We start from the raw sequence: 20,831 nt of genomic DNA, 5'->3' as shown, positions 1-20,831 counted from the left end.
TCATTTTTCTTCCTATATGACCATCTAACTTTTCATCTCCGTCCATAGACATGAACGTATTTCTCTTCCCATATAACCATCTAACTTTTCATCTCTGCCCATAGACATGAACACATTACTCTTCCCATATAACCATATAACTTTTCATCTCCGTCCATAGACATGAACTCATTTCTCTTCACATATAACCATCTAACTTTTTATCTCTGTCCATAGACATGAACTCATTTCTTTTCGTATATGACCATCTAACTTTTCATCTCCGTCCCTAGATTTGAACTCATTTCTCTTACCCTATGACCATCTAACTTTTCATCTTTGCCTATAGATATAAACTTATTTCTCTTCCTAAATGACCATCTAACTTTTCATGCCTGTCCATAGACATGAACTCATTTCTCTTCCCATATGACCATCTAACTTTTCATCTCTGTCTATAGACATGAACTCTTCCTACATGACCATCTAATTTTGCTGGGAGTGGTCACGTCTCAGGGAGCGGTATTGTTACTTCGAGTTTCACGCACAAACTCTGGCTAGAAACTGACTAATTTCGTGCAACACTAGCACTATATAGTAAGGTCAGGTGTGGGGGAGATGATCCCAGAAGCCAATCGGATCACACCACGCATACGGGGAAAACTCAACTTTTGCGGTGGGCAATTCAGCCACACCAGTCAGCTCTACAGTTTGGGACAAAAATATGATATCCATTCCCATGACCTCAAGGGTCAAACCTCGTCATTCAAAACCTCTGGCACTGACTCGGCAGACGATGTCAACGCTATCGTTTTAACATTTCCTCTCATCAATTTCGAATAACAATATACATCTGATTTCAAAATAATAATGCAATATATATATTCGTTTGACAATGAAATAAAGTATATATTTATATCTTCTACTTTAGGTCTTTGCCGGGACCTATGAAAGTAATCATAGCATAGTTATGCGGTCTTCTTCAGCTCCCAAATGGGGAGCAAAACGCTCCCTTAAGTCAATTACATTACATTGGTTTCAGTTTCAATTATAGTTAATAGCACTCCAATAATCTTTTTTTTTAAATGATTTTATCAAGAATTCTTCATAAGTCTTGGTTTCAGTTTCGATTTTAGCTGATGGCATCTTAGTAATCTATTTTTTTTAATAACTAATTTATCAAGAAGTTTCGCTTTTGTTTTCAATTATAGCTGAAGGTACTCAAGTTGTATATATGTATTCATAAATTTGGGATTTGGTTTCGATTCAAACTGATGAACCTTACTTATATAGATATATTTTTTAATTTTTTGAAATCGCAACTTTATAATATATAAAAATCGATAGAACATTAACTCTATAATAATATATATGAAATCTGCAAGAATTAAAATATCATATTTAAGCATACTTTGCGACCAGGCTATGTTGGGCGTCCCTGTCAGCTTAGATAAATACTTTTGCAGTTTTAACAAAAGAGCTACAATAATATCAGAGCATCTCTATTTACATTGAACATTTACAGAATGCCAACATCAATATATTACATATGAATGAGTTCCCTGTGGAATTTCCATAGGTCCCACGAGTTATTATTATTGTGTGTGTGTGTGTGTGTGTGTGTGTGTGTGTGTGTGTGTGTGTGTGTGTGTGTGTTTCTACGAAAAATACAATTAGGAATTACTTAAGACCTTACCCAGTCATCGATGACGAAACAATAGCAAGCTATCCCTGTAGATTAAATAAAGGGTTTTGTTCAAACTTTCTGTACAGATCCTGAATTCAACAAGATGTACTTGAAGAAGGTCTGAGTTACATCGGCTGAAACATGAGAACAGTTAGCCGAATAATTCAAATAATCCAAATTATTTTTTTAACTTTTTTTAATTTAACATTTAATTTTTTTTCACGACCATTTGGCACTATTTATACAGCGTCAAAATGTGGCTCAATTTCCGTTAAATATTTGATCCGATAGTTTCGAAAAATTTGTGAAAACAAACATATGAGTACATGACTTGACACACTACTGTCTATTGCAGGGTGGTGACTTATCGTCCGCAAACCAAGATGGTCGAACTCCACTCCACGTTGCATGTCGGGAAGGTTTAGTATCTGTTGTTAAATATATCCTCCAAGAAGGTGGCAGCGTTCATCAGAGGGACAGCAGCAACAACACTCCGCTGATGGATGCAATTTATGGAAACAAATTTGATGTTATTCCGTTACTCATCCGCACTGGGGCCACCATTCACATCCGCAACACTGTAAGGATAGCAACAGAATTATGCTGGTAAGATTTTTGCTTTAATAATCTCCTAGCAAATTCCCGGCTAGATGAAACTAACCTACAAATTTTGAGACTTTTTCTCATCTCTAACTTTGATACTCTACTATTAAATACTCTGTTTTGTTTTATTTTACTTCAGTCAAAGTTCTCAGAAATTAAGCCCACCCCACACACACACACCTTCAGCTAACACTTGATTTCTATATAAAATACATTTAAATATTTAAACATGAGGTTGTTTGCATAGTAACCAAGAAGTGGTACATCTTGCTCAGTGGTACATCTCCAACTCCAATTTCGATCCAACAAACCATTTCCTTGCAAATTTTCTTTGGTGGACAGAAGTCACACACGATGATCTGAAAATCACTCTTTCTCATGTTCATGATGTCATGAAAAAAAACAAGACATTTTCAAGGCATGTGAACCTGATCTTATCTTTGCTATACTTTTAAAAAATGCTCTGCTGAGGTTGTCTCCCCAGTTCTCTCCAAACTCTTCAACAAATGCCTTATCAAATCATGCTTCCCTGACTGCTGGAAAATTGCTTCTGTTGTACCAGTTTTTAAGAATTCTAGTGAAAGAACTGATCCACTCAATTATCACCTCATTAGCCTCCTTCTTTTCTTCACAAAATCTTTGGGTCTTTAATCAATCAAGCATTAGTCCCCCCCCCCACCTCATAGATACTACTTTGCAACCGACAGTATGAATTTAGGTAAGCTCGTTCTACTGCAGATAACCTAACTATAATCTCTGAATATATATGGCACATACTAGATAAGGCAAGGGAGGCTAGGGAAGGGTCTGACATGAAGGTCTTCTCATGAAAATTAAATCATACAGTATTACTGGTCAAACACTTAATATAATCAAATCCGTTTTAGACAAGAGAAAAATCCAGGTTGTGCTCAACGGTTGTACAGAAGTTCAAGCGTAATGTGAACAGACGTCTCGCTGCTCAACTCCCTACATAGTGTCCCTGTTTATTTGGTTCCAAATATTAGCCCTTACGTTTAAGTGACACTGTGCCTTGTTTGAGTTAAAATAATAGTAAAAAAAAAAAAGAGAGAGCCTTGATCCTGCACGGTCACTGAACTAGCACATTGACAGATGAAATGATTAGAATGACTGAATGAAGCGATCCAATAATCCAGGAACAGATTTCTCAAGGAACGACTGAATGAAAGATTAGCAGCAACCTTCACAAGTAGTGACCAGCAACAGCAATTAATTCCAGAGTCAAAATTATGTAATGAATTTTGATCAAAAATATAATATCTTGATTTTAATCTCTGAAAGCAAAACTGTTCTATTTGCAGAAGTAATTTTACCCGTCCTTTGGATGTGCATTCTTGTAGTTAAATATATAATTTCTTTTTTGATAATAATCATTCTATGATACTTCAGTGCATCTTGCAAAAATTCAGTTGTGCTGAATAGCTGTACATGCAAAAACATGCGTTCGTGGATAATTATTTTATAAATAAAATAGAAAGACGTCTCCAAATATATAGGTATGACAGACTATGAAAGGGAGTTATAAATTTTGATGAATTAAATTTAAAATCTGTAGATCAAAGAAATTAATGTTTTTATTTCAAATGTTAAAATTGATGCATATTTTTAAGGTTTTGTTATAAAATATTGGGTAAAAATTTTGTACGATTGACAACAAGTTTCCTGAGATATTGCATGCGTAATATTTGTGCGTATGAAAATATTTGTTGAATTTATACTTTTTTGTATTTTACAGTGCGGCAGGTCTTGATGATGTCGACGCCCTGCAATCATGGAAAATTGCTGGAGCTGATTTCAATTATGGAGATTACGATAAACGAACTGCCTTACATGTGGTAAGTGTTGAGATTTGGGAAATTTGTTATGTCGAATTGTTATTTTTATTTTTATGTCGACTAAAATTTTTGAAGAAAAAAATCAAAAACCAACTCAAATTTGTACAGAAGTCCATTTTTTGGGGGGGAACCCTTTGAGATAAGTAATTTGTGTATTTATTTATTTGTTTATTTACAAACTATTATCCTTGTCTTCATAGTTTTGTTGTTTCACCACGTTTTGGCCAACGCATCCTCTGACAGAATAGGAATGCTGAGTTTTGTATCCTCAGTAATTACTGTCTTCCACAGTTGTTGTCATCTCACCTCGTTTTTGGCCAACTAATCCTTTGGGTAGGATTGAAACCGCTATCTTCAGACACTGCAGCAACAACTATGAAAATGAGGATAACAGTCCACAAAAAGATAAATAAATACACAAATTACTCATCTAAAAGGATCTCAGTAAAAAAAAAAAAAATGTATAATACCATTTCGTATGGACCCAACAATGGAAGACCAGATAAGAACGAAAACTTGGATATATAAGATCAAAGAATCCAAGCTTGATCACCCTTTGGGGCCCGTGGCACAGTGGTTAGAGGGGTTAAGTCTGTATGGTTCCCAGTGAGTATTGTCTGAAAATAGCGGTTTCAATCCTAACCAAGGCAGGTCAGAGGATTAGTGGGCCAAAACATGGTGAGACAGCAACAACTATAGAAGGCAGTAATTACTGCGGATACAATTACAAGACTGAGAATTCCTATCCCGTCACAGTTAATCACCTGAAGAAGGCCAGAGGATGAGTTAGCCGAAACATGGTGAAAAAACAACTATGAAGATGTGGATAGCAGTCCATAAATTCATTTTTGTCATTTTTGAAGGAAGAAATTCTGAATTCACAAGGCTTAGTAAATGATTGAAATTAGGAGAGTTTAAAGTGGATCTTAGGTTTATTTCCGATAATTATTCTACTGTAAATAAAATTAACAGTCTTTATAACTCTCCCTTATTTCATTTCTTCATCCTCATGTGCCATAAACAATGTTTCTGGTAAAGGGGAAAGAATTGCTGTTTTCTGTATTAGAATCTATTCCTTTAACACTTATCATGGGCTAGTTTTTGACCTTGAAGTAGTATATTTTAGCTTCTTACATCAAGTGCCTCCATGTCTTGTCTAAAGCTATTTCCGTAATAAAATTTCAATAAAAAATTTAACACAGTAATAATTTGTATCTGCAAGGTTTAATAACTTTTAAAAAAAAAACAGCTTAAATGTTCATGTGATTAAAATAAAAATAAAACAAATCTTTAATGATTAATCTAATGCTACCAGATCAGGATGTCTGAAGATATTGGTCTCCTGCATTAACCATTGATGTTATTGCTTTTGTTTTTTTCTTTTCCTTTCCCTTTAGAAAACTCAATCATGTTCTGCAAAGCCAAGAACAAAAATAACAATTTTGTGCTACAAAACAATCAAATCAAACACATGAATAAATTTTTGAAGATATAAAGAATTTAAAGCATAAAAGTTTTTTTTTTTTTTTACCAAAATGATTGGATTCGGCATGAAACAAGTGAAAAGGATATGCTGTAAAAGAAAACAACTAAACCAAATCAATGATTGAAATAAAATAAAATAAAATAAAATGAAATAAAATGAAATAAAATATCTCCAAGAGTTAAGATTAAAATAAAAAAAAAAATCTAAATCTCGAATTATTTTATGGAAGAACTGAGAGGATTGAAGTTTTTTTGTTATTGTTTCAATTCATCAAAACGTGCTGAGCTAGCCATAATTAACTTGTCCTCATAAAGGAGTGAGAAATATAACGTGTCTGTGTGTGTGTCTGTGTGTCTGTCTGTCTGTCTGTCTGTCTGTGTACATTTTCCTTTGCAATAACTCTGTTAATTTTCAGTCTACAGACTCGAAATGTAATATACAGGGGACTGAGATTTGGGAAAATTTATGTGATCGATTTTCGGCCAGAAATTTGGTTGTTAAGGGGTCAAAGTTCAACGATTTGACTTTTGAGAACTCTACCAAACTCCTCCGAGAATTTTGGGTAAACACTTGAAATTTTTTCCTTGGACATGGATCTAACTTAATAAATCGATTTGAGCCCAAAACAATAAATATTAAGGTGTTATAATAGGGGTCAAATTTTAAAAAATTGACCGTTTTCGTTTTGTTTTGTTGTTTTTTTTGTTTTTGTTATTTTGTTGTTTTTTTTGCTTAGCGTACACCTCCAAACACCCGAGCAACGCCGGGCTGAAATGTTAGTATATATATACACTTGTGCCCGATATTATTCATACCCCCCCCTTGAAAATTGAGTTTATTAGGTGTAACTTTGTAAGAATTTATTGTTTACGTCCATATTGATACATATTCTTAATAAACCTCTTCTGATCATTTTCGTCATTTTAAAATCTCGGGATACTTGTAATAAAAGAAATATACAGCTATTTATAAAATTTGCAATGTTCAAAAATAATCATACCCCCTTATTTTTTCAGTATTAATCGAGTTTCTGACTGTTTGTTTCCTGTTTGATTCTTATTTTGAATGCTTTTATACAACCTTTGATTAATTTCATTTCGTTTTTTTCATTTTTCAGAAATTAAAATGATATCAACTGAAAACTAATAAAAGAATAAAAATTATTAGAATGGGGAAGAAAAAAGAGCTTAGTAATGATCTTAGGACTAAAATTGTGAATTCACATAAGGATGGTTTAGGTTACAAGTCAATTTCCAAGAAATTTGAGGTCCCTACAGCAACAGTACAGAGCATCATCAAAAAATTCCAGAGCCACCACACAACAAACAACTTGATTGGTAGAGGAAGGAAAAGGGAACTGTCTGCTAGAGCCACCAGGAATATTGTAAGAAGTGTTAATGCAAATCCAACCACCACTACTAAGGACATTTTAGAAAATCTGGAGTCTTCTGGCATAAAAATATCAAGGCAAACATTGCAAAGGACTCTGCATGAAAATGGTCTGAAAGGAAGAAGACCAAGAAGGACTCCATTGCACACCGGAAAACACCTTGCAGCACGTCTAAAGTTTGTTAGGACCCATGTGGATTCTCCAGAGTCCGTTTTCTCAAGTATTTTGTGGACTGACGAAACAAAAATTGAATTGTTTGGCCATATGGATGCTTCTTACGTTTGGAGGAAGAAAGGGGAAGCTTACAACCCAAAGAACACCATACCCACGGTGAAACATGGTGGTGGTAGCCTAATGTTTTGGGGCTCCTTTTCGGCTAGTGGTCCAGGTAGTTTGGTCAAGATAGATGGAACCATGAAGAAGGAGCAATATTTGGAGATACTCCAGAAAAACATTAGACAGGATGCGGAGAAGCTCCATTTAGGACCAAACTGGGTCCTTCAACAGGATAATGCCAAAATAGTCAAGAAATGGTTTGAGGATAATCAAATTAATGTTTTGAAATGGCCTAGCCAGAGTCCCGACCTGAACCCTATCGAAAACCTCTGGCACATATTGAAAACTGAGGTTAAAAAGCGGAAACCTAGAAATTTGAGGGATTTGGAGAACTACTGCATTGAAGAATGGTCAAAAATCAGTGTTGATGCTTGTAAAAACCTTGTTGATAAATATCCAAAACGGTTACAGACAGTTATTAAGAATAAAGGGCATGCTATTGACTATTAGTAAGAGAGGTATGAATAATTTTGAACTAGTGCCATTATTGTTTTTCTTTGTATAATGTTTCAAACTTGCATAATTTATTTATTTGTTGAGTTTAAATTAAATGCTTATGCTTGATTTATTGTTTGAAATCCCTTTAATATTGTCTACCTTATGGTTTGAGCAATATTCTTATAGAAATCTCAAAGATCCGAGGGGTATGAATAATATCGGGCACAAGTGTATATATATATATATATATATATATATATATATATATATATATATATATATATATATATATAGAGAGAGAGAGAGAGAGAGAGAGAGAGAGAGAGAGAAGATGGGTTTAGAGAGAGAGAAAGAGAAAGTATGGGGAGAAAGAGAAGATTGTTAGAGAGAGAAAGAGAATAGAGAGAGAAAGAGGAGATGGAATGGATAGAGAGAGAGAGAATGGGTGGAGAGAGAAAGAGAGACGATGGGCAGAGAGAGATAGGATGGATAGAGATAGAGAGAGCGAGAGAGAGAGAGAGACGATGGTTAGAAAGAGTGTGTGTATGTGTGTTTTGTTATTTTATTTTGAACTGTTATATTTCACGTGTGCATTAATCTAAGAACCAAACTTTAACAAATTTTTTTATTCATTCTGCTGTAAATAAATTAACATTCTTTATAATTCCTATTGTTTAAATGTATTAAAAGTCTCTTCAATTAATTTTTTCTTTCTTTCTTCTTTTAAAGGCAATGGCGTCTAAAAGAGAAAAATCTATAAAATACCTCTTAAATAATGGTGCGAATCCCGATGCCAGTGACCAAAGTGGCAAAACTCCCAGAGATTACGCAAAAGAAAATAATCTTTTACATTTGTTAAATTAAATTCGAATATGGGAAGAATATGAATGCAAAATGCAATAAATCCAATTTGTTTAAATTGAAAAATTAAACAATGTAAAGATGAACACATCAATTTAAAACATTGACTAAATGCTTGTTTTTGGTTTATAGCAAAGAAAAGATTATGTTGATATCATCGCATTATGTGAAACATGATTTTGAGATCTTGTTGCTTGTTGAAATGTTTTCGTAGTGTTAGTTTAGCAATTTTGAAAATGGCGTTTATCGCATTTTGCATTCAAACATTTCATAGACAGATATTGCTGACATCATTTAACTTTTGACTGTTTTTTACTTTTTTATCATTTCATATACTTTCAATACAACGTTGTTCAAATGAAATATGTTGTTAAGAATGGAACATTCAAATGGAAATATATTTGAGAATTTTACATATTATTCAGGTTAGTTTTAGTCAAAATTTAAACAATTGTTTTTGTCCATTTAAGCATATTTATAAACTGTTAGTTTCGTTTTCGTGCATAGTTTAATCGAATAGTATAGTTCAATCAAAAACATTCAACCAAATAAGATAGTTAAGTCAAATAGGATAGTTTGATTAAATAGTTACAACCAAATAGAATAGTCCAATTAAATAGGATAGTCCAATCAAATAGGATAGTTCAATTAAATAGGATAGTCCAATCAAATAGGATAGTTCAATTAAATTATAATAAAAAACAATGCATATTTACGTGTATATACACAAACTAACAAACATAAAACAAATCCTAATAAACAATAATTTTCCCAATAAAATCGTTGATAAACACATAAAACTATTTCAATTCAATCCATAATAAAAACATAGACCCTAACAAAAATGACGCCATCAAAGTATACTATAAAAACCAACTACACATTAACTACAAAACAGATGAAAAAATAACAAACCTTAGACCTATTGACCAGAACAAAAAGATTAAACTAATAATAAAATATACTAAATTTAACACTTCTAATCTAATAATTAAAAACAATACTAACACCACACTAAACCAAACTAATGTAGTGCATGAATTTATTTGCCCCTTCAAAGAATGTCTCTGAACCCATTCTAAAAACTCTTACAATGCATACATAGGCCACACAACAACAACACTCTCTTGATGACTAACCTACCATTTAGCAAACAATAGCGTCATAAAACAAAACCTAACATTCCATGATAAAAACCTACAATCGTCCGACATTAGAAATGTCTTAACTAACAATACAAAATTTGATAACTTAACTATTGCACCCCTGCCAATCTCCCCACACCCGACTCATGTACACAATGATTCCATTATTTATTTTTTTAATTATCTATTTGTACAAGTAGACTAAGAAAATATCTTCAAGTGAAATTTTACAACTGACTGAAATAATTTGTTAGGAAATCATGTTCCACTTAAAAATATTTTTATTTCAGTCAACCGTTAAGTGCTATCTTTATTTTAGAAAGAATATATCCCCTGCTTCGCCTACATAAATAACTAATGCAAATTCAGTTTTCTTGTAACAACTATGTGTAGAATGAAATATGATGGTCAGCAATGATTTGTTACAAAATGGAGGTCAGAAAAGACAACATTCAATGGCTTTGCTCAGCAGGTTTATTTCACAACTATTTAGTTGTCGAAATTCTTAGAAAAGCTTTAATAAAGCTTTTCTAAATTAAAGAACAATATTTGTTAAATGCGAGGTAGAAACAAAAAGGAAAGAGCAAAGCATTGGCAAATAAGCAAAACAAAAAAATCTCTATAATAAACAGCAATGTGTATTTTTGAGTGCAAAAAAATATATAAGAAAATACAAAGAAATGAGTTTCATAAATGCTGGTAAATGTATACTTCGAATGTTTCAAGGAAATGGCATCAGCATCCACATCACTGAAATCATCAATATGGTTGTGATATCAGATGATGTCTTCATATTCTAGCCTCCCAAGAAGATGTTCAAGCATCGCTGACCATGTGAACTACATCCGTCCATCTATCGCAGTTCACCATGGAAAAGGAACATAAGTTTTTCTTCCTAGACGTGTTGATAACTCACACTGATCAGAGGTTCAGATCGTCTATACGTTGGAAATCAACTTTCACTGGATAATACGAGTATCTCAATTTCAACTCTCACCATCCATATGAAGTAAAGAAAGGAATTGTCCATTGCTGACAACATGGAGCAAAGCAATGTGCAATCACATCAATATCAATATCAAGAGGAGATAACCTTCGACCAAAATAACTATCCAGAGAATATGGCATTAATTTCAAGAAATCTGGATCAAACACCCACAACAGTTTGTCTACCATATATGAGACAATTTGAATGCCGACTAGATACTGTCATCGGGTGCTCAAGATTTCTCCTTGAGTAAATATTCAAAATAACATTGGAATTAGTAATTGTATCAGAATCAGGAATTTAAAACAGAATTGGTAATTATATCAGAATTGCCAATTTAGAACAGAATTGGTAATTATATCAGAATTGCCAATTTAGAAAAGAATCGGTAATTATATCAGAATTGCCAATTTAGAAAAGAATCGGTAATTATATCAGAATTGCCAATTTAGAACAGAATTGGTAATTATATCAGAATTGCCAATTTAGAACAGAATTGGTAATTATATCAGAATTGCCAATTTAGAAAAGAATCGGTAATTACATCAGAATTGCCAATTTAGAACAGAATTGGTAATTATATCAGAATTGCCAATTTAGAACAGAATTGGTAATTATATCAGAATTGCCAATTTAGAAAAGAATCGGTAATTACATCAGAATTGCCAATTTAGAACAGAATTGGTAATTATATCAGAATTGCCAATTTAGAACAGAATTGGTAATTATATCAGAATTGTCAATTTAGAACAGAATTTGTAATTATATCAGAATTTCCAATTTAGAACAGAATTGGTAAGTGTATCAGAATTGCCAATTTAAAACAGAATTGGTAATTATATCAGAATTTCCAATTTAGAACAGAATTGGTAATTGTATCAGAATTGCCAATTTAGAACAGAATTGGTAATTATATCAGAATTGCCAATTTAGAACAGAATCGGTAATTGTATTGGAATCGATAAAAATATTGGAATCGTCCCATCACTAATGACAATATATTTCATGCTACTTTCTGTAGAGGTGACGACTATGCCCCTTGAACTAACTGGAAGAAGGCAGGAGTTATCTCCCCTTAGCTCTCTAAAAATATGAGCACATGCACCCGTGACTCTCTTGCAATGCTAAACATTCCTCCAACTCTAAACTTTCAACTCTACAAAAACATCTTGACTAAATAGAGTCTACATGCCAACATTCTTTGTAAGTGCGGAAAAATTGACAAAGGTGAGACATGCCATCCATTAAAAGTACAGCTAAAAAGAAATTGCATGTATTTTAAATTATTTAGCTTTGTTGGAGTACTGTGCTCATCTTGAGTGTTATTCTCACAACGTTTCGGCTGATGTAACCTCAGACCTTCTTCAGGTAAATCTTATTAAACTGAGAAACTTTTACGGTAATTTAAACCAAACTCTTTTCTTAATCTATGAGAATAGATTCTTCTCGTTCTATCATCCATGAAGTTTTAAGTAATTCTTCATTATAATTTTAGTATTGGTTGCACTGAGGCTTGAATCTTCAACTTCCAGAAAACAATCGCTCAGAACTAATTATTACTTAGAACTTCAACTTGTGACACAACAGAAAAGTAAGAAATAATTTTCTGGGAGTTAATGGTCCAAGCCTCAGTACAGACAATATTAATATTATAATCAAGAATTATTTAAGACTTCTACCAATGATGGCTGACAAAATAAGAACAATTCACCCCTGTTAATTAAATAAAGAATTCATTTTTTTTTTATCATTATTATTTGTGGACTATTATTCTCATCTTTTTTATAGTTTTTTTTTAACGACATTTCAGCCAACTTTTCCTCTGGCCTTCATCAGGCTGTTAACCACAACTGGATAGAAATGCTGAATCTTCAACTGTATCTTCAGTAATTACTGCCTTCCATAGTTTTTGTTGTCTCACCAAGTTTTGGCCAACTAATCCTCTGGCCGGTTCTGGGTAAAATTGAAACCACTATCTTCAGACAATACTCACCTGGAACTGTAGAGATTCAACGTCTCTATCCACTGTGCCATGGGCCCTTGTTAAACAACAACTATAAAAAAGATGAGGATAATAGTCTGCAAACAAGTAAAATATATAAATTACTCATCTCAAAAGAATTCCAATAATAAATAAAGAATTCAGTGTTTAAAATTCCATTTAAATTCTTGAGTACGCCATAAAGATTCCCGAGTTTGACCAGATTTACTTGAAGATGATCTAAGGTTACATTCGCCAAACATTGTGAGAATGACAACAAAGATGAGAAGAGTTATCTGACTTGTCAGTTCTTTCTATTGCAGCTCATATAATACAAATTCTTTACAGATATTAATGGCACTACCTCGTATGCAAATTGACTGCCAGTCAGGGTTATCTAGTTGTAGAAACTCCAAACAGGTAATCTACAAATGGGAGATCATTCAATTAACAAATATTGACTGCTAGAACAATCTAATCTGCTTGCAAACAGTCATTCTACTAAAGGGAGATAATTCAAATACCATGAATAAGCCAACTAATCCAAAATACGATTTATTATGTATTTCCTAATAAACATATTTAAAACTAGGAAATTTTTCTAACTCAACAGACCAGCTCATAAAATTGAACAAATTGCTTGAATTCGTTAAATATGGGAATGTCACTCTTTATGCATGCAAACGTAAAAAATCACAAAGTAAGGGTCATTAGACATGCAATGGTTATTGTTATAACATAGCATGCTTCTATACACAATAGAAATTCTACACCTTTTTCATGATCTAATTTGAAATTGTGCGATTTTTAATTGAATTTGTCAAATAGTTCAATCTTAAGTTCAAACTATCCAAAATTATTTTCAAAAATGCTAAAGAAAACTTTAAAGCTTCAAGAAAACATGAGTAATAATGACAAAATGTTGAGAAATTGTCAAAGAAATTGTCTTGTATGAAGATCTTGTAATTGTTAATATAAAAAGAATTAAGTATAAAAAATGTTTATACTTAATTTTCATATCGTACATTTAAATATGTTGAAGATCACCAACACATTACATAGATACTCAAAATATTAAAAGATGCATTATATATATATATATATATATATATATATATATATATATATATATATATATATATATATATATATATATATATAATTTTCTGCTAAATTGCTATAAATATAGATCATAGCACTTCTAACTTGTGGTTTATAGTATAGGCTTTATTCTGGGATTAAGGAAATATTTTGAACTTTCTTAAGAATGAGGTTTTACATTGAAATACAAAATAATCCGGCATCATACTGTTTGATTTGATGCAATATGTTAATAACTATTTAATTGAAAATGATCGAATTAATCAATATAGTTGTTTTGACCTTTGCTTCATATAATTTTATCAGTGCTTTCAACCTGATATTTCATTGTTATTGCCTTTAATAATCAGACTTTCTAGACACTAGACACTATGTTTCAAGCAAACTACAAAACCTTTTTTTAATATATTTATATATAATATATTATCATTATATATGCAGTATATAATATATATTAAATATGTACAGTCTATCATATATATATATATATATATATATATATATATATATATATATTAGTGTTGAGACGATTAATCCGAATTGTAATTGGGAATCAGAAAAAACAGAACTTTTGGGGATATCGGATGGAAAAAAACTTAGCTGATTTTCCGATGCCAAAAACGATTCTTTTAATTGTCCTTTTTATTTGATTTTGTTTGAAGCAAAATCTTCCACTACTGGTAGTAATGCTAAATAAATATTTATTGATTTTAAACTCTCACTAAAACTAAAATCTATAGAGCATTCCCCACAAGTGTATTCACACGCTTGAAAATATATCCGCACATTTAACATGTGTTTTTACGGTAATCGGAGGAAAAGTAACAAGTATATAGTTAAATATTTGGAGATTTATAAAGAATCAGAGTTGGTAATTGTATCGAAATCTGGAATTTAGTAAGGATTGGTAATTGAATTGGAATCTAGGAAAATATTGAAATCGTCCCATCACTAATATGTGTATATATTAATAAACTCATATTTTGCTATCCATTAAGAATTTTACAGTAATAGTCAATTCAGAGAAGTGCGCTATTTTGTTTGACCAAAATATAAAGAAAAATAAAAAAGTTTCCAACATTCTTTAATGCATTTAATTGAGTAAATTTTCTTTTTTTTCTACAACTGCCATTATTTGCAAGAACACAGTTTATATTCCATTTTCATTTAAATCGGTTGAACATTTTTACGTAATTACTAATATTGTTTTTTTATTAAAAAATGAGATTAATCCAATTCTAAGAGTTTCTTTATTATTCAGCTCAACAATTTTAATGAGAGTATAAAAAAGAGTTTCATGAAAACTTTAAATAAAAAAAAATCATGAAAAAAAGTTTCATTTTTAATATTGTTAAATTTCTGTTTGGTTTGTGACCATAACAGTTTTAACAAATGATTTTTTTCATATTCAAAATTTGTCAAGTTAAAAATAATTATTTGGGAAACTTTGATAATAAAACTCTTTTTATTCTCAATAAATTCTTCATTTGAGAATTTATTACATTTTTAAGTTTTGTGATTAATTTTTTTTTTTACCAATTTTTGTTGATAACATTTCATTTTTTGTTATGGAAATAAACGATTTACAAGTCGGAACTATTTTTTCTTATCTTTTCAATTTTATTTACTTCTTTATTTCTTGTCTTTAATTTTTATTTTTATTTGCATTTTTTTATTTTCTTATCGTTTCATTTCTATTTTACATTCATTTTTTTTATTTTCTCATCTTTTGTTTTTATTTTTTGTCTTTACGTTTTATTTTTACTTAGTTTTCTTTTTTCTTTTTTATATTAATTTTTTATATTAATTTTTATATTAATTTTTTATATTAATTTTTTATATTAATTTTTTATTTTATTTAATTTTTTTCTTTTACATTGTATCTTTACATTTTATTTTTTATCTTTACTTTTTTATTAATAAAACTTTTTACTATGCAGCCATTAACAAACTATTCAGCCCTTTCCTTTTCCTCACATACAATGTTACTATCTTAGAGTCAAAATATCTCTGAAATTAAAAATTAAATATAAAAAAAAAAAAAATTGTACATATTGTCATCTGGGGCTTTAAGTAGATCCAACTCCTAGAGTGAATGCGGTATTGTGGTGATTGCAACTAGTGATAGGGAATAGACAAGTGGACGACCCCCGACACCCATCTTCCCCCCCACACCCTTTTTGGCCTCATGCCACATTTAAAAAGAATTAGTTGCCTGTTTTATATAATTTTAACCCTAAAATTCTGTAAAATTTGTGATTTTTCTTCTTAAATAAATATTTTTTTAAAAAATTAAATATAAAATATTAGGATACAAATGTATCCTAATATTTTGGTCCCCCGATTTATTTATATTTTCAGCGGAGCCCATGCTTCCATGCGTCCGTTAGTCCGGACTATTGCCAGATAACCGTCCAATCAATCAAAAAGAGGGGATCACGTTCGAAAATATCAGCGAAAAAAGAGCCCCCCCCCGTAGAAACGTCCCCAGTTGAGAGTGAAGGAAGCCAAATTTTCGATATTTGTTGTCCGAAGAGTCGAGCTTGTAAACGATACCAATCTCGTGAAAATCATTTGCCTCTGTCGAAAGTTTTAGGCAGACATACAAACATACATTTAAACAGAAAGGTGAGATTTATATTATAGACTAGCAGGGCTACCCGGCGTTGCCCGGGACCGTATAAACAATGAAAACAACAAAAGCAGATATTGAACATATGTTTTATTCTTAGGGGAGAGGAATCTTTCAGGGTGAGAGAGAGAGAGAAGATAAAGAGTGTGAGAGAGAGGCAGAAGAGAAAGTTGTTCCATCCTCTTTCCCAAATTTGAATACTGTGCACGTTTGAACTCTCATCGTCGAGTTGATGCTCGAGTTGCCTATTGGCCTTGATAAGTGCTAATATAGAGAGAAGAGAAACAGGGTGAGAGAGAGAGAAGATAAAGATTGTGAGAGAGAGGCAGAAGAGAAAGTTGTTCCATGCTCTTTCCTAAATTTGAATACTGTGCACGTTTGAACTCTCATCGTCGAGTTGATGCTCGAGTTGCCTATTGGCCTTGATAAGTGCTAATATAGAGAGAAGAGAAACAGGGTGAGAGAGAGAGAGAAGATAAAGAGTGTGAGAGAGAGGCAGAAGAGAAAGTTGTTCCATCCTCTTTCCCAAATTTGAATACTGTGCACGTTTGAACTCTCATCGTCGAGTTGATACTTCAGTTGCCTATTGGCCTTGATAAGTGCTAATATAGAGAGAAGAGAAACAGGGTGAGAGAGAGAGAGAAGATAAAGAGTGTGAGAGAGAGGCAGAAGAGAAAGTTGTTCCATCCTCTTTCCCAAATTTGAATACTGTGCACGTTTGAACTCTCATCGTCGAGTTGATGCTCGAGTTGCCTATTGGCCTTGATAAGTGCTAATATAGAGAGAAGAGAAACAGGGTGAGAGAGAGAGAGAGAGAAGATAAAGAGTGTGAGAGAGAGGCAGAAGAGAAAGTTGTTCCATCCTCTTTCCCAAATTTGAATACTGTGCACGTTTGAACTCTCATCGTCGAGTTGATGCTCGAGTTGCCTATTGGCCTTGAGAAGTGCTAATATAGAGAGAAGAGAAACAGGGTGAGAGAGAGAGAGAAGATAAAGAGTGTGAGAGAGAGGCAGAAGAGAAAGTTGTTCCATCCTCTTTCCCAAATTTGAATACTGTGCACGTTTGAACTCTCATCGTCGAGTTGATGCTCGAGTTGCCTATTGGCCTTGATAAGTGCTAATATAGAGAGAAGAGAAACAGGGTGAGAGAGAGAGAGAAGATAAAGAGTGTGAGAGAGAGGCAGAAGAGAAAGTTGTTCCATCCTCTTTCCCAAATTTGAATACTGTGCACGTTTGAACTCTCATCGTCGAGTTGATGCTCGAGTTGCCTATTGGCCTTGAGAAGTGCTAATATAGAGAGAAGAGAAACAGGGTGAGAGAGAGAGAGAAGATAAAGATTGTGAGAGAGAGGCAGAAGAGAAAGTTGTTCCATCCTCTTTCCCAAATTTGAATACTGTGCACGTTTGAACTCTCATCGTCGAGTTGATGCTCGAGTTGCCTATTGGCCTTGAGAAGTGCTAATATAGAGAGAAGAGAAACAGGGTGAGAGAGAGAGAAGATAAAGAGTGTGAGAGAGAGGGAGAAGAGAAAGTTGTTCCATCCTCTTTCCCAAATTTGAATACTGTGCACGTTTGAACTCTCATCGTCGAGTTGATGCTCGAGTTGCCTATTGGCCTTGATAAGTGCTAATATAGAGAGAAGAGAAACAGGGTGAGAGAGAGAGAGAAGATAAAGAGTGTGAGAGAGAGGCAGAAGAGAAAGTTGTTCCATCCTCTTTCCCAAATTTGAATACTGTGCACGTTTGAACTCTCATCGTCGAGTTGATGCTCGAGTTGCCTATTGGCCTTGATAAGCGCTAATATAGAGAGAAGAGAAACAGGGTGAGAGAGAGAGAAGATAAAGAGTGTGAGAGAGAGGCAGAAGAGAAAGTTGTTCCATCCTCTTTCCCAAATTTGAATACTGTGCACGTTTGAACTCTCATCGTCGAGTTGATCCTCGAGTTGCCTATTGGCCTTGATAAGTGCTAATATAGAGAGAAGAGAAACAGGGGTAGAGAGAGAGAAGATAAAGAGTGTAGGAGAGAGGCAGAAGAGAAAGTTGTTCCATCCTCTTTCCCAAATTTGAATACTGTGCACGTTTGAACTCTCATCGTCGAGTTGATGCTCGAGTTGCCTATTGGCCTTGATAAGTGCTAATATAGAGAGAAGAGAAACAGGGTGAGAGAGAGAGAGAAGATAAAGAGTGTGAGAGAGAGGCAGAAGAGAAAGTTGTTCCATCCTCTTTCCCAAATTTGAATACTGTGCACGTTTGAACTCTCATCGTCGAGTTGATGCTCGAGTTGCCTATTGGCCTTGATAAGTGCTAATATAGAGAGAAGAGAAACAGGGGGAGAGAGAGAGAGAGAGAAGATAAAGATTGTGAGAGAGAGGCAGAAAAGAAAGTTGTTCCATCCTCTTTCCCAAATTTGACTACTGTTCACGTTTGAACTCTCATCGTCGAGTTGATGCTCGAGTTGCCTATTGGCCTTGATAAGTGCTAATATAGAGAGAAGAGAAACAGGGTGAGAGAGAGAGAAGATAAAGATTGTGAGAGAGAGGCAGAAGAGAAAGTTGTTCCATCCTCTTTCCCAAATTTGAATACTGTGCACGTTTGAACTCTCATCGTCGAGTTGATGCTCGAGTTGCCTATTGGCCTTGATAAGTGCTAATATAGAGAGAAGAGAAACAGGGTGAGAGAGAGAGAGAAGATAAAGATTGTGAGAGAGAGGCAGAAGAGAAAGTTGTTCCATCCTCTTTCCCAAATTTGAATACTGTGCACGTTTGAACTCTCATCGTCGAGTTGATGCTCGAGTTGCCTATTGGCCTTGATAAGTCCTAATAATGAGAGAAGAGAAACAGGGTGAGAGAGAGAGAGAAGATAAAGAGTGTGAGAGAGAGGCAGAAGAGAAAGTTGTTCCATCCTCTTTCCTAAATTTGAATACTGTGAACGTTTGAACTCTCATCGTCGAGTTGATGCTCGAGTTGCCTATTAGCCTTGATAAGTGCTAATATAGAGAGAAGAGAAACAGGGTGAGAGAGAGAGAGAGAGAGAGAGAAGATAAAGAGTGTGAGAGAGAGGCAGAAGAGAAAGTTGTTCCATCCTCTTTCCCAAATTTGAATACTGTGCACGTTTGAACTCTCATCGTCGAGTTGATCCTCGAGTTGCCTATTGGCCTTGAAAAGTGCTAATATAGAGAGAAGAGAAACAGGGTGAGAGAGAGAGAGAAGATAAAGAGTGTGAGAGAGAGGCCGAAGAGAATGTTGTTCCATCCTCTTTCCCAAATTTGAATACTGTGCACGTTTGAACTCTCATCGTCGAGTTGATCCTCGAGTTGCCTATTGGCCTTGATAAGTGCTAATATAGAGAGAAGAGAAACAGGGTGAGAGAGAGAAGAGAGTGAGAGAGAGAGAGAAATATGGTGATAGAGAGAGAGTTAGGAAAGAGGACACAAGCGGTTCTAATAAAATGTGCATCTATAGGAGATAATGCCTGGGAATGGGTGCACTGTTTTTGTTGGTTTTGAAGATGCCTCTTCCCCCCCCCCACAGTTTAACAGTGGTGTGACGTCAAGAGAAAGAGGGCGAGAGAGAGAGAAGAGTAAGTGGGTGAGAGAGAGAGAGAGAGAAAAAAGAGAAAGACGGTGTTGGTTTTGTGAAAAAAGTTGTTATTTACAATTGTTCGCCATTAGTGGATGTTGACGTCACGTCACGTGACATGACTAAGCGTTTTTTTTTTACGTATGAATAACATTTTGTGTTTTAATTATAAAGTCTACACTTAATTTTATAGAAAATAATGTATATATAATAGAAAAAAAAATTTACTGGTTTTGTTGGATTCAAGTGGATCCACCCCTCCAGTTTAAGAGGTAGGAGGTCACGTGGTAATATACAAAATGGCTAGTGTAAATATAAAGATCGGTTTTATTATCGACGAATATATTGTAAGCTGAATTTTTTTATTCCTGTACATTTTTTCCTGACATTTTTCGTTAAAACTCTTGTATAAATACTTTTTTTAACCAGTTAATCACGGTGGAGACATTGTCATGAAGTTTAATAATATATAGAACGAAGGAGAAGAGAAATTACAAAAGTATCGGTAAAAGAAAGTTGTTATTTACATTTGTTCGCCATTACTGGATGTTGACGTCACGTCACGTGACATGACTAAGCGTTTTTGGATCATTCAAGAATTACGTAATAACAACATTAAAATGACAGGTTTTTTGGGGGCCCCCCTGGGAGAAAAACGATAAGTTCACCCCTTTCTACTGGTCCGTTTGACGTGAAATTTCGATATTTGTCATCCGGGATATGGGGCTTCGATATAATACCAAATTTGTCAAGTCTGGTTCCGTCTTTAAAAAG

At 33.5% G+C, this 20,831-nt stretch overlaps 1 protein-coding gene across 3 annotated transcripts in view; it reads left to right on the top strand.

Annotated features, from left to right (window-relative positions):
- LOC145260605 (L-asparaginase 1-like) overlaps window positions 1–16,643 on the top strand; it is a 113,317-nt gene extending 96,674 nt beyond the window's left edge. For 2 of the 3 annotated variants that reach the window (XM_080118901.1, XM_080118899.1), the window contains 3 exons: window positions 2,022–2,272; window positions 4,026–4,125; window positions 8,505–15,452. In XM_080118901.1, coding sequence (XP_079975027.1) covers window positions 2,022–2,272; window positions 4,026–4,125; window positions 8,505–8,639 — 486 coding nt within the window. In that variant the 3' untranslated portion in view covers window positions 8,640–15,452. Of the gene's footprint in view, window positions 1–2,021; window positions 2,273–4,025; window positions 4,126–8,504; window positions 15,453–16,212 lie in introns of those variants that run through there. The other variant, XR_013864339.1, reaches the window with a different exon arrangement.
- The last annotated feature ends 4,188 nt before the right edge of the window (window positions 16,644–20,831 follow it).

Source organism: Euprymna scolopes, chromosome 36 (assembly GCF_053919585.1).
Source record: "Euprymna scolopes isolate OS-2025 chromosome 36, ASM5391958v1, whole genome shotgun sequence".
Lineage (NCBI taxonomy): Eukaryota > Metazoa > Mollusca > Cephalopoda > Sepiida > Sepiolidae > Euprymna > Euprymna scolopes.
The sequence above is the reverse complement of the archived record's forward strand: the minus strand, read 5'-3'. Positions and strand labels throughout refer to the sequence as shown.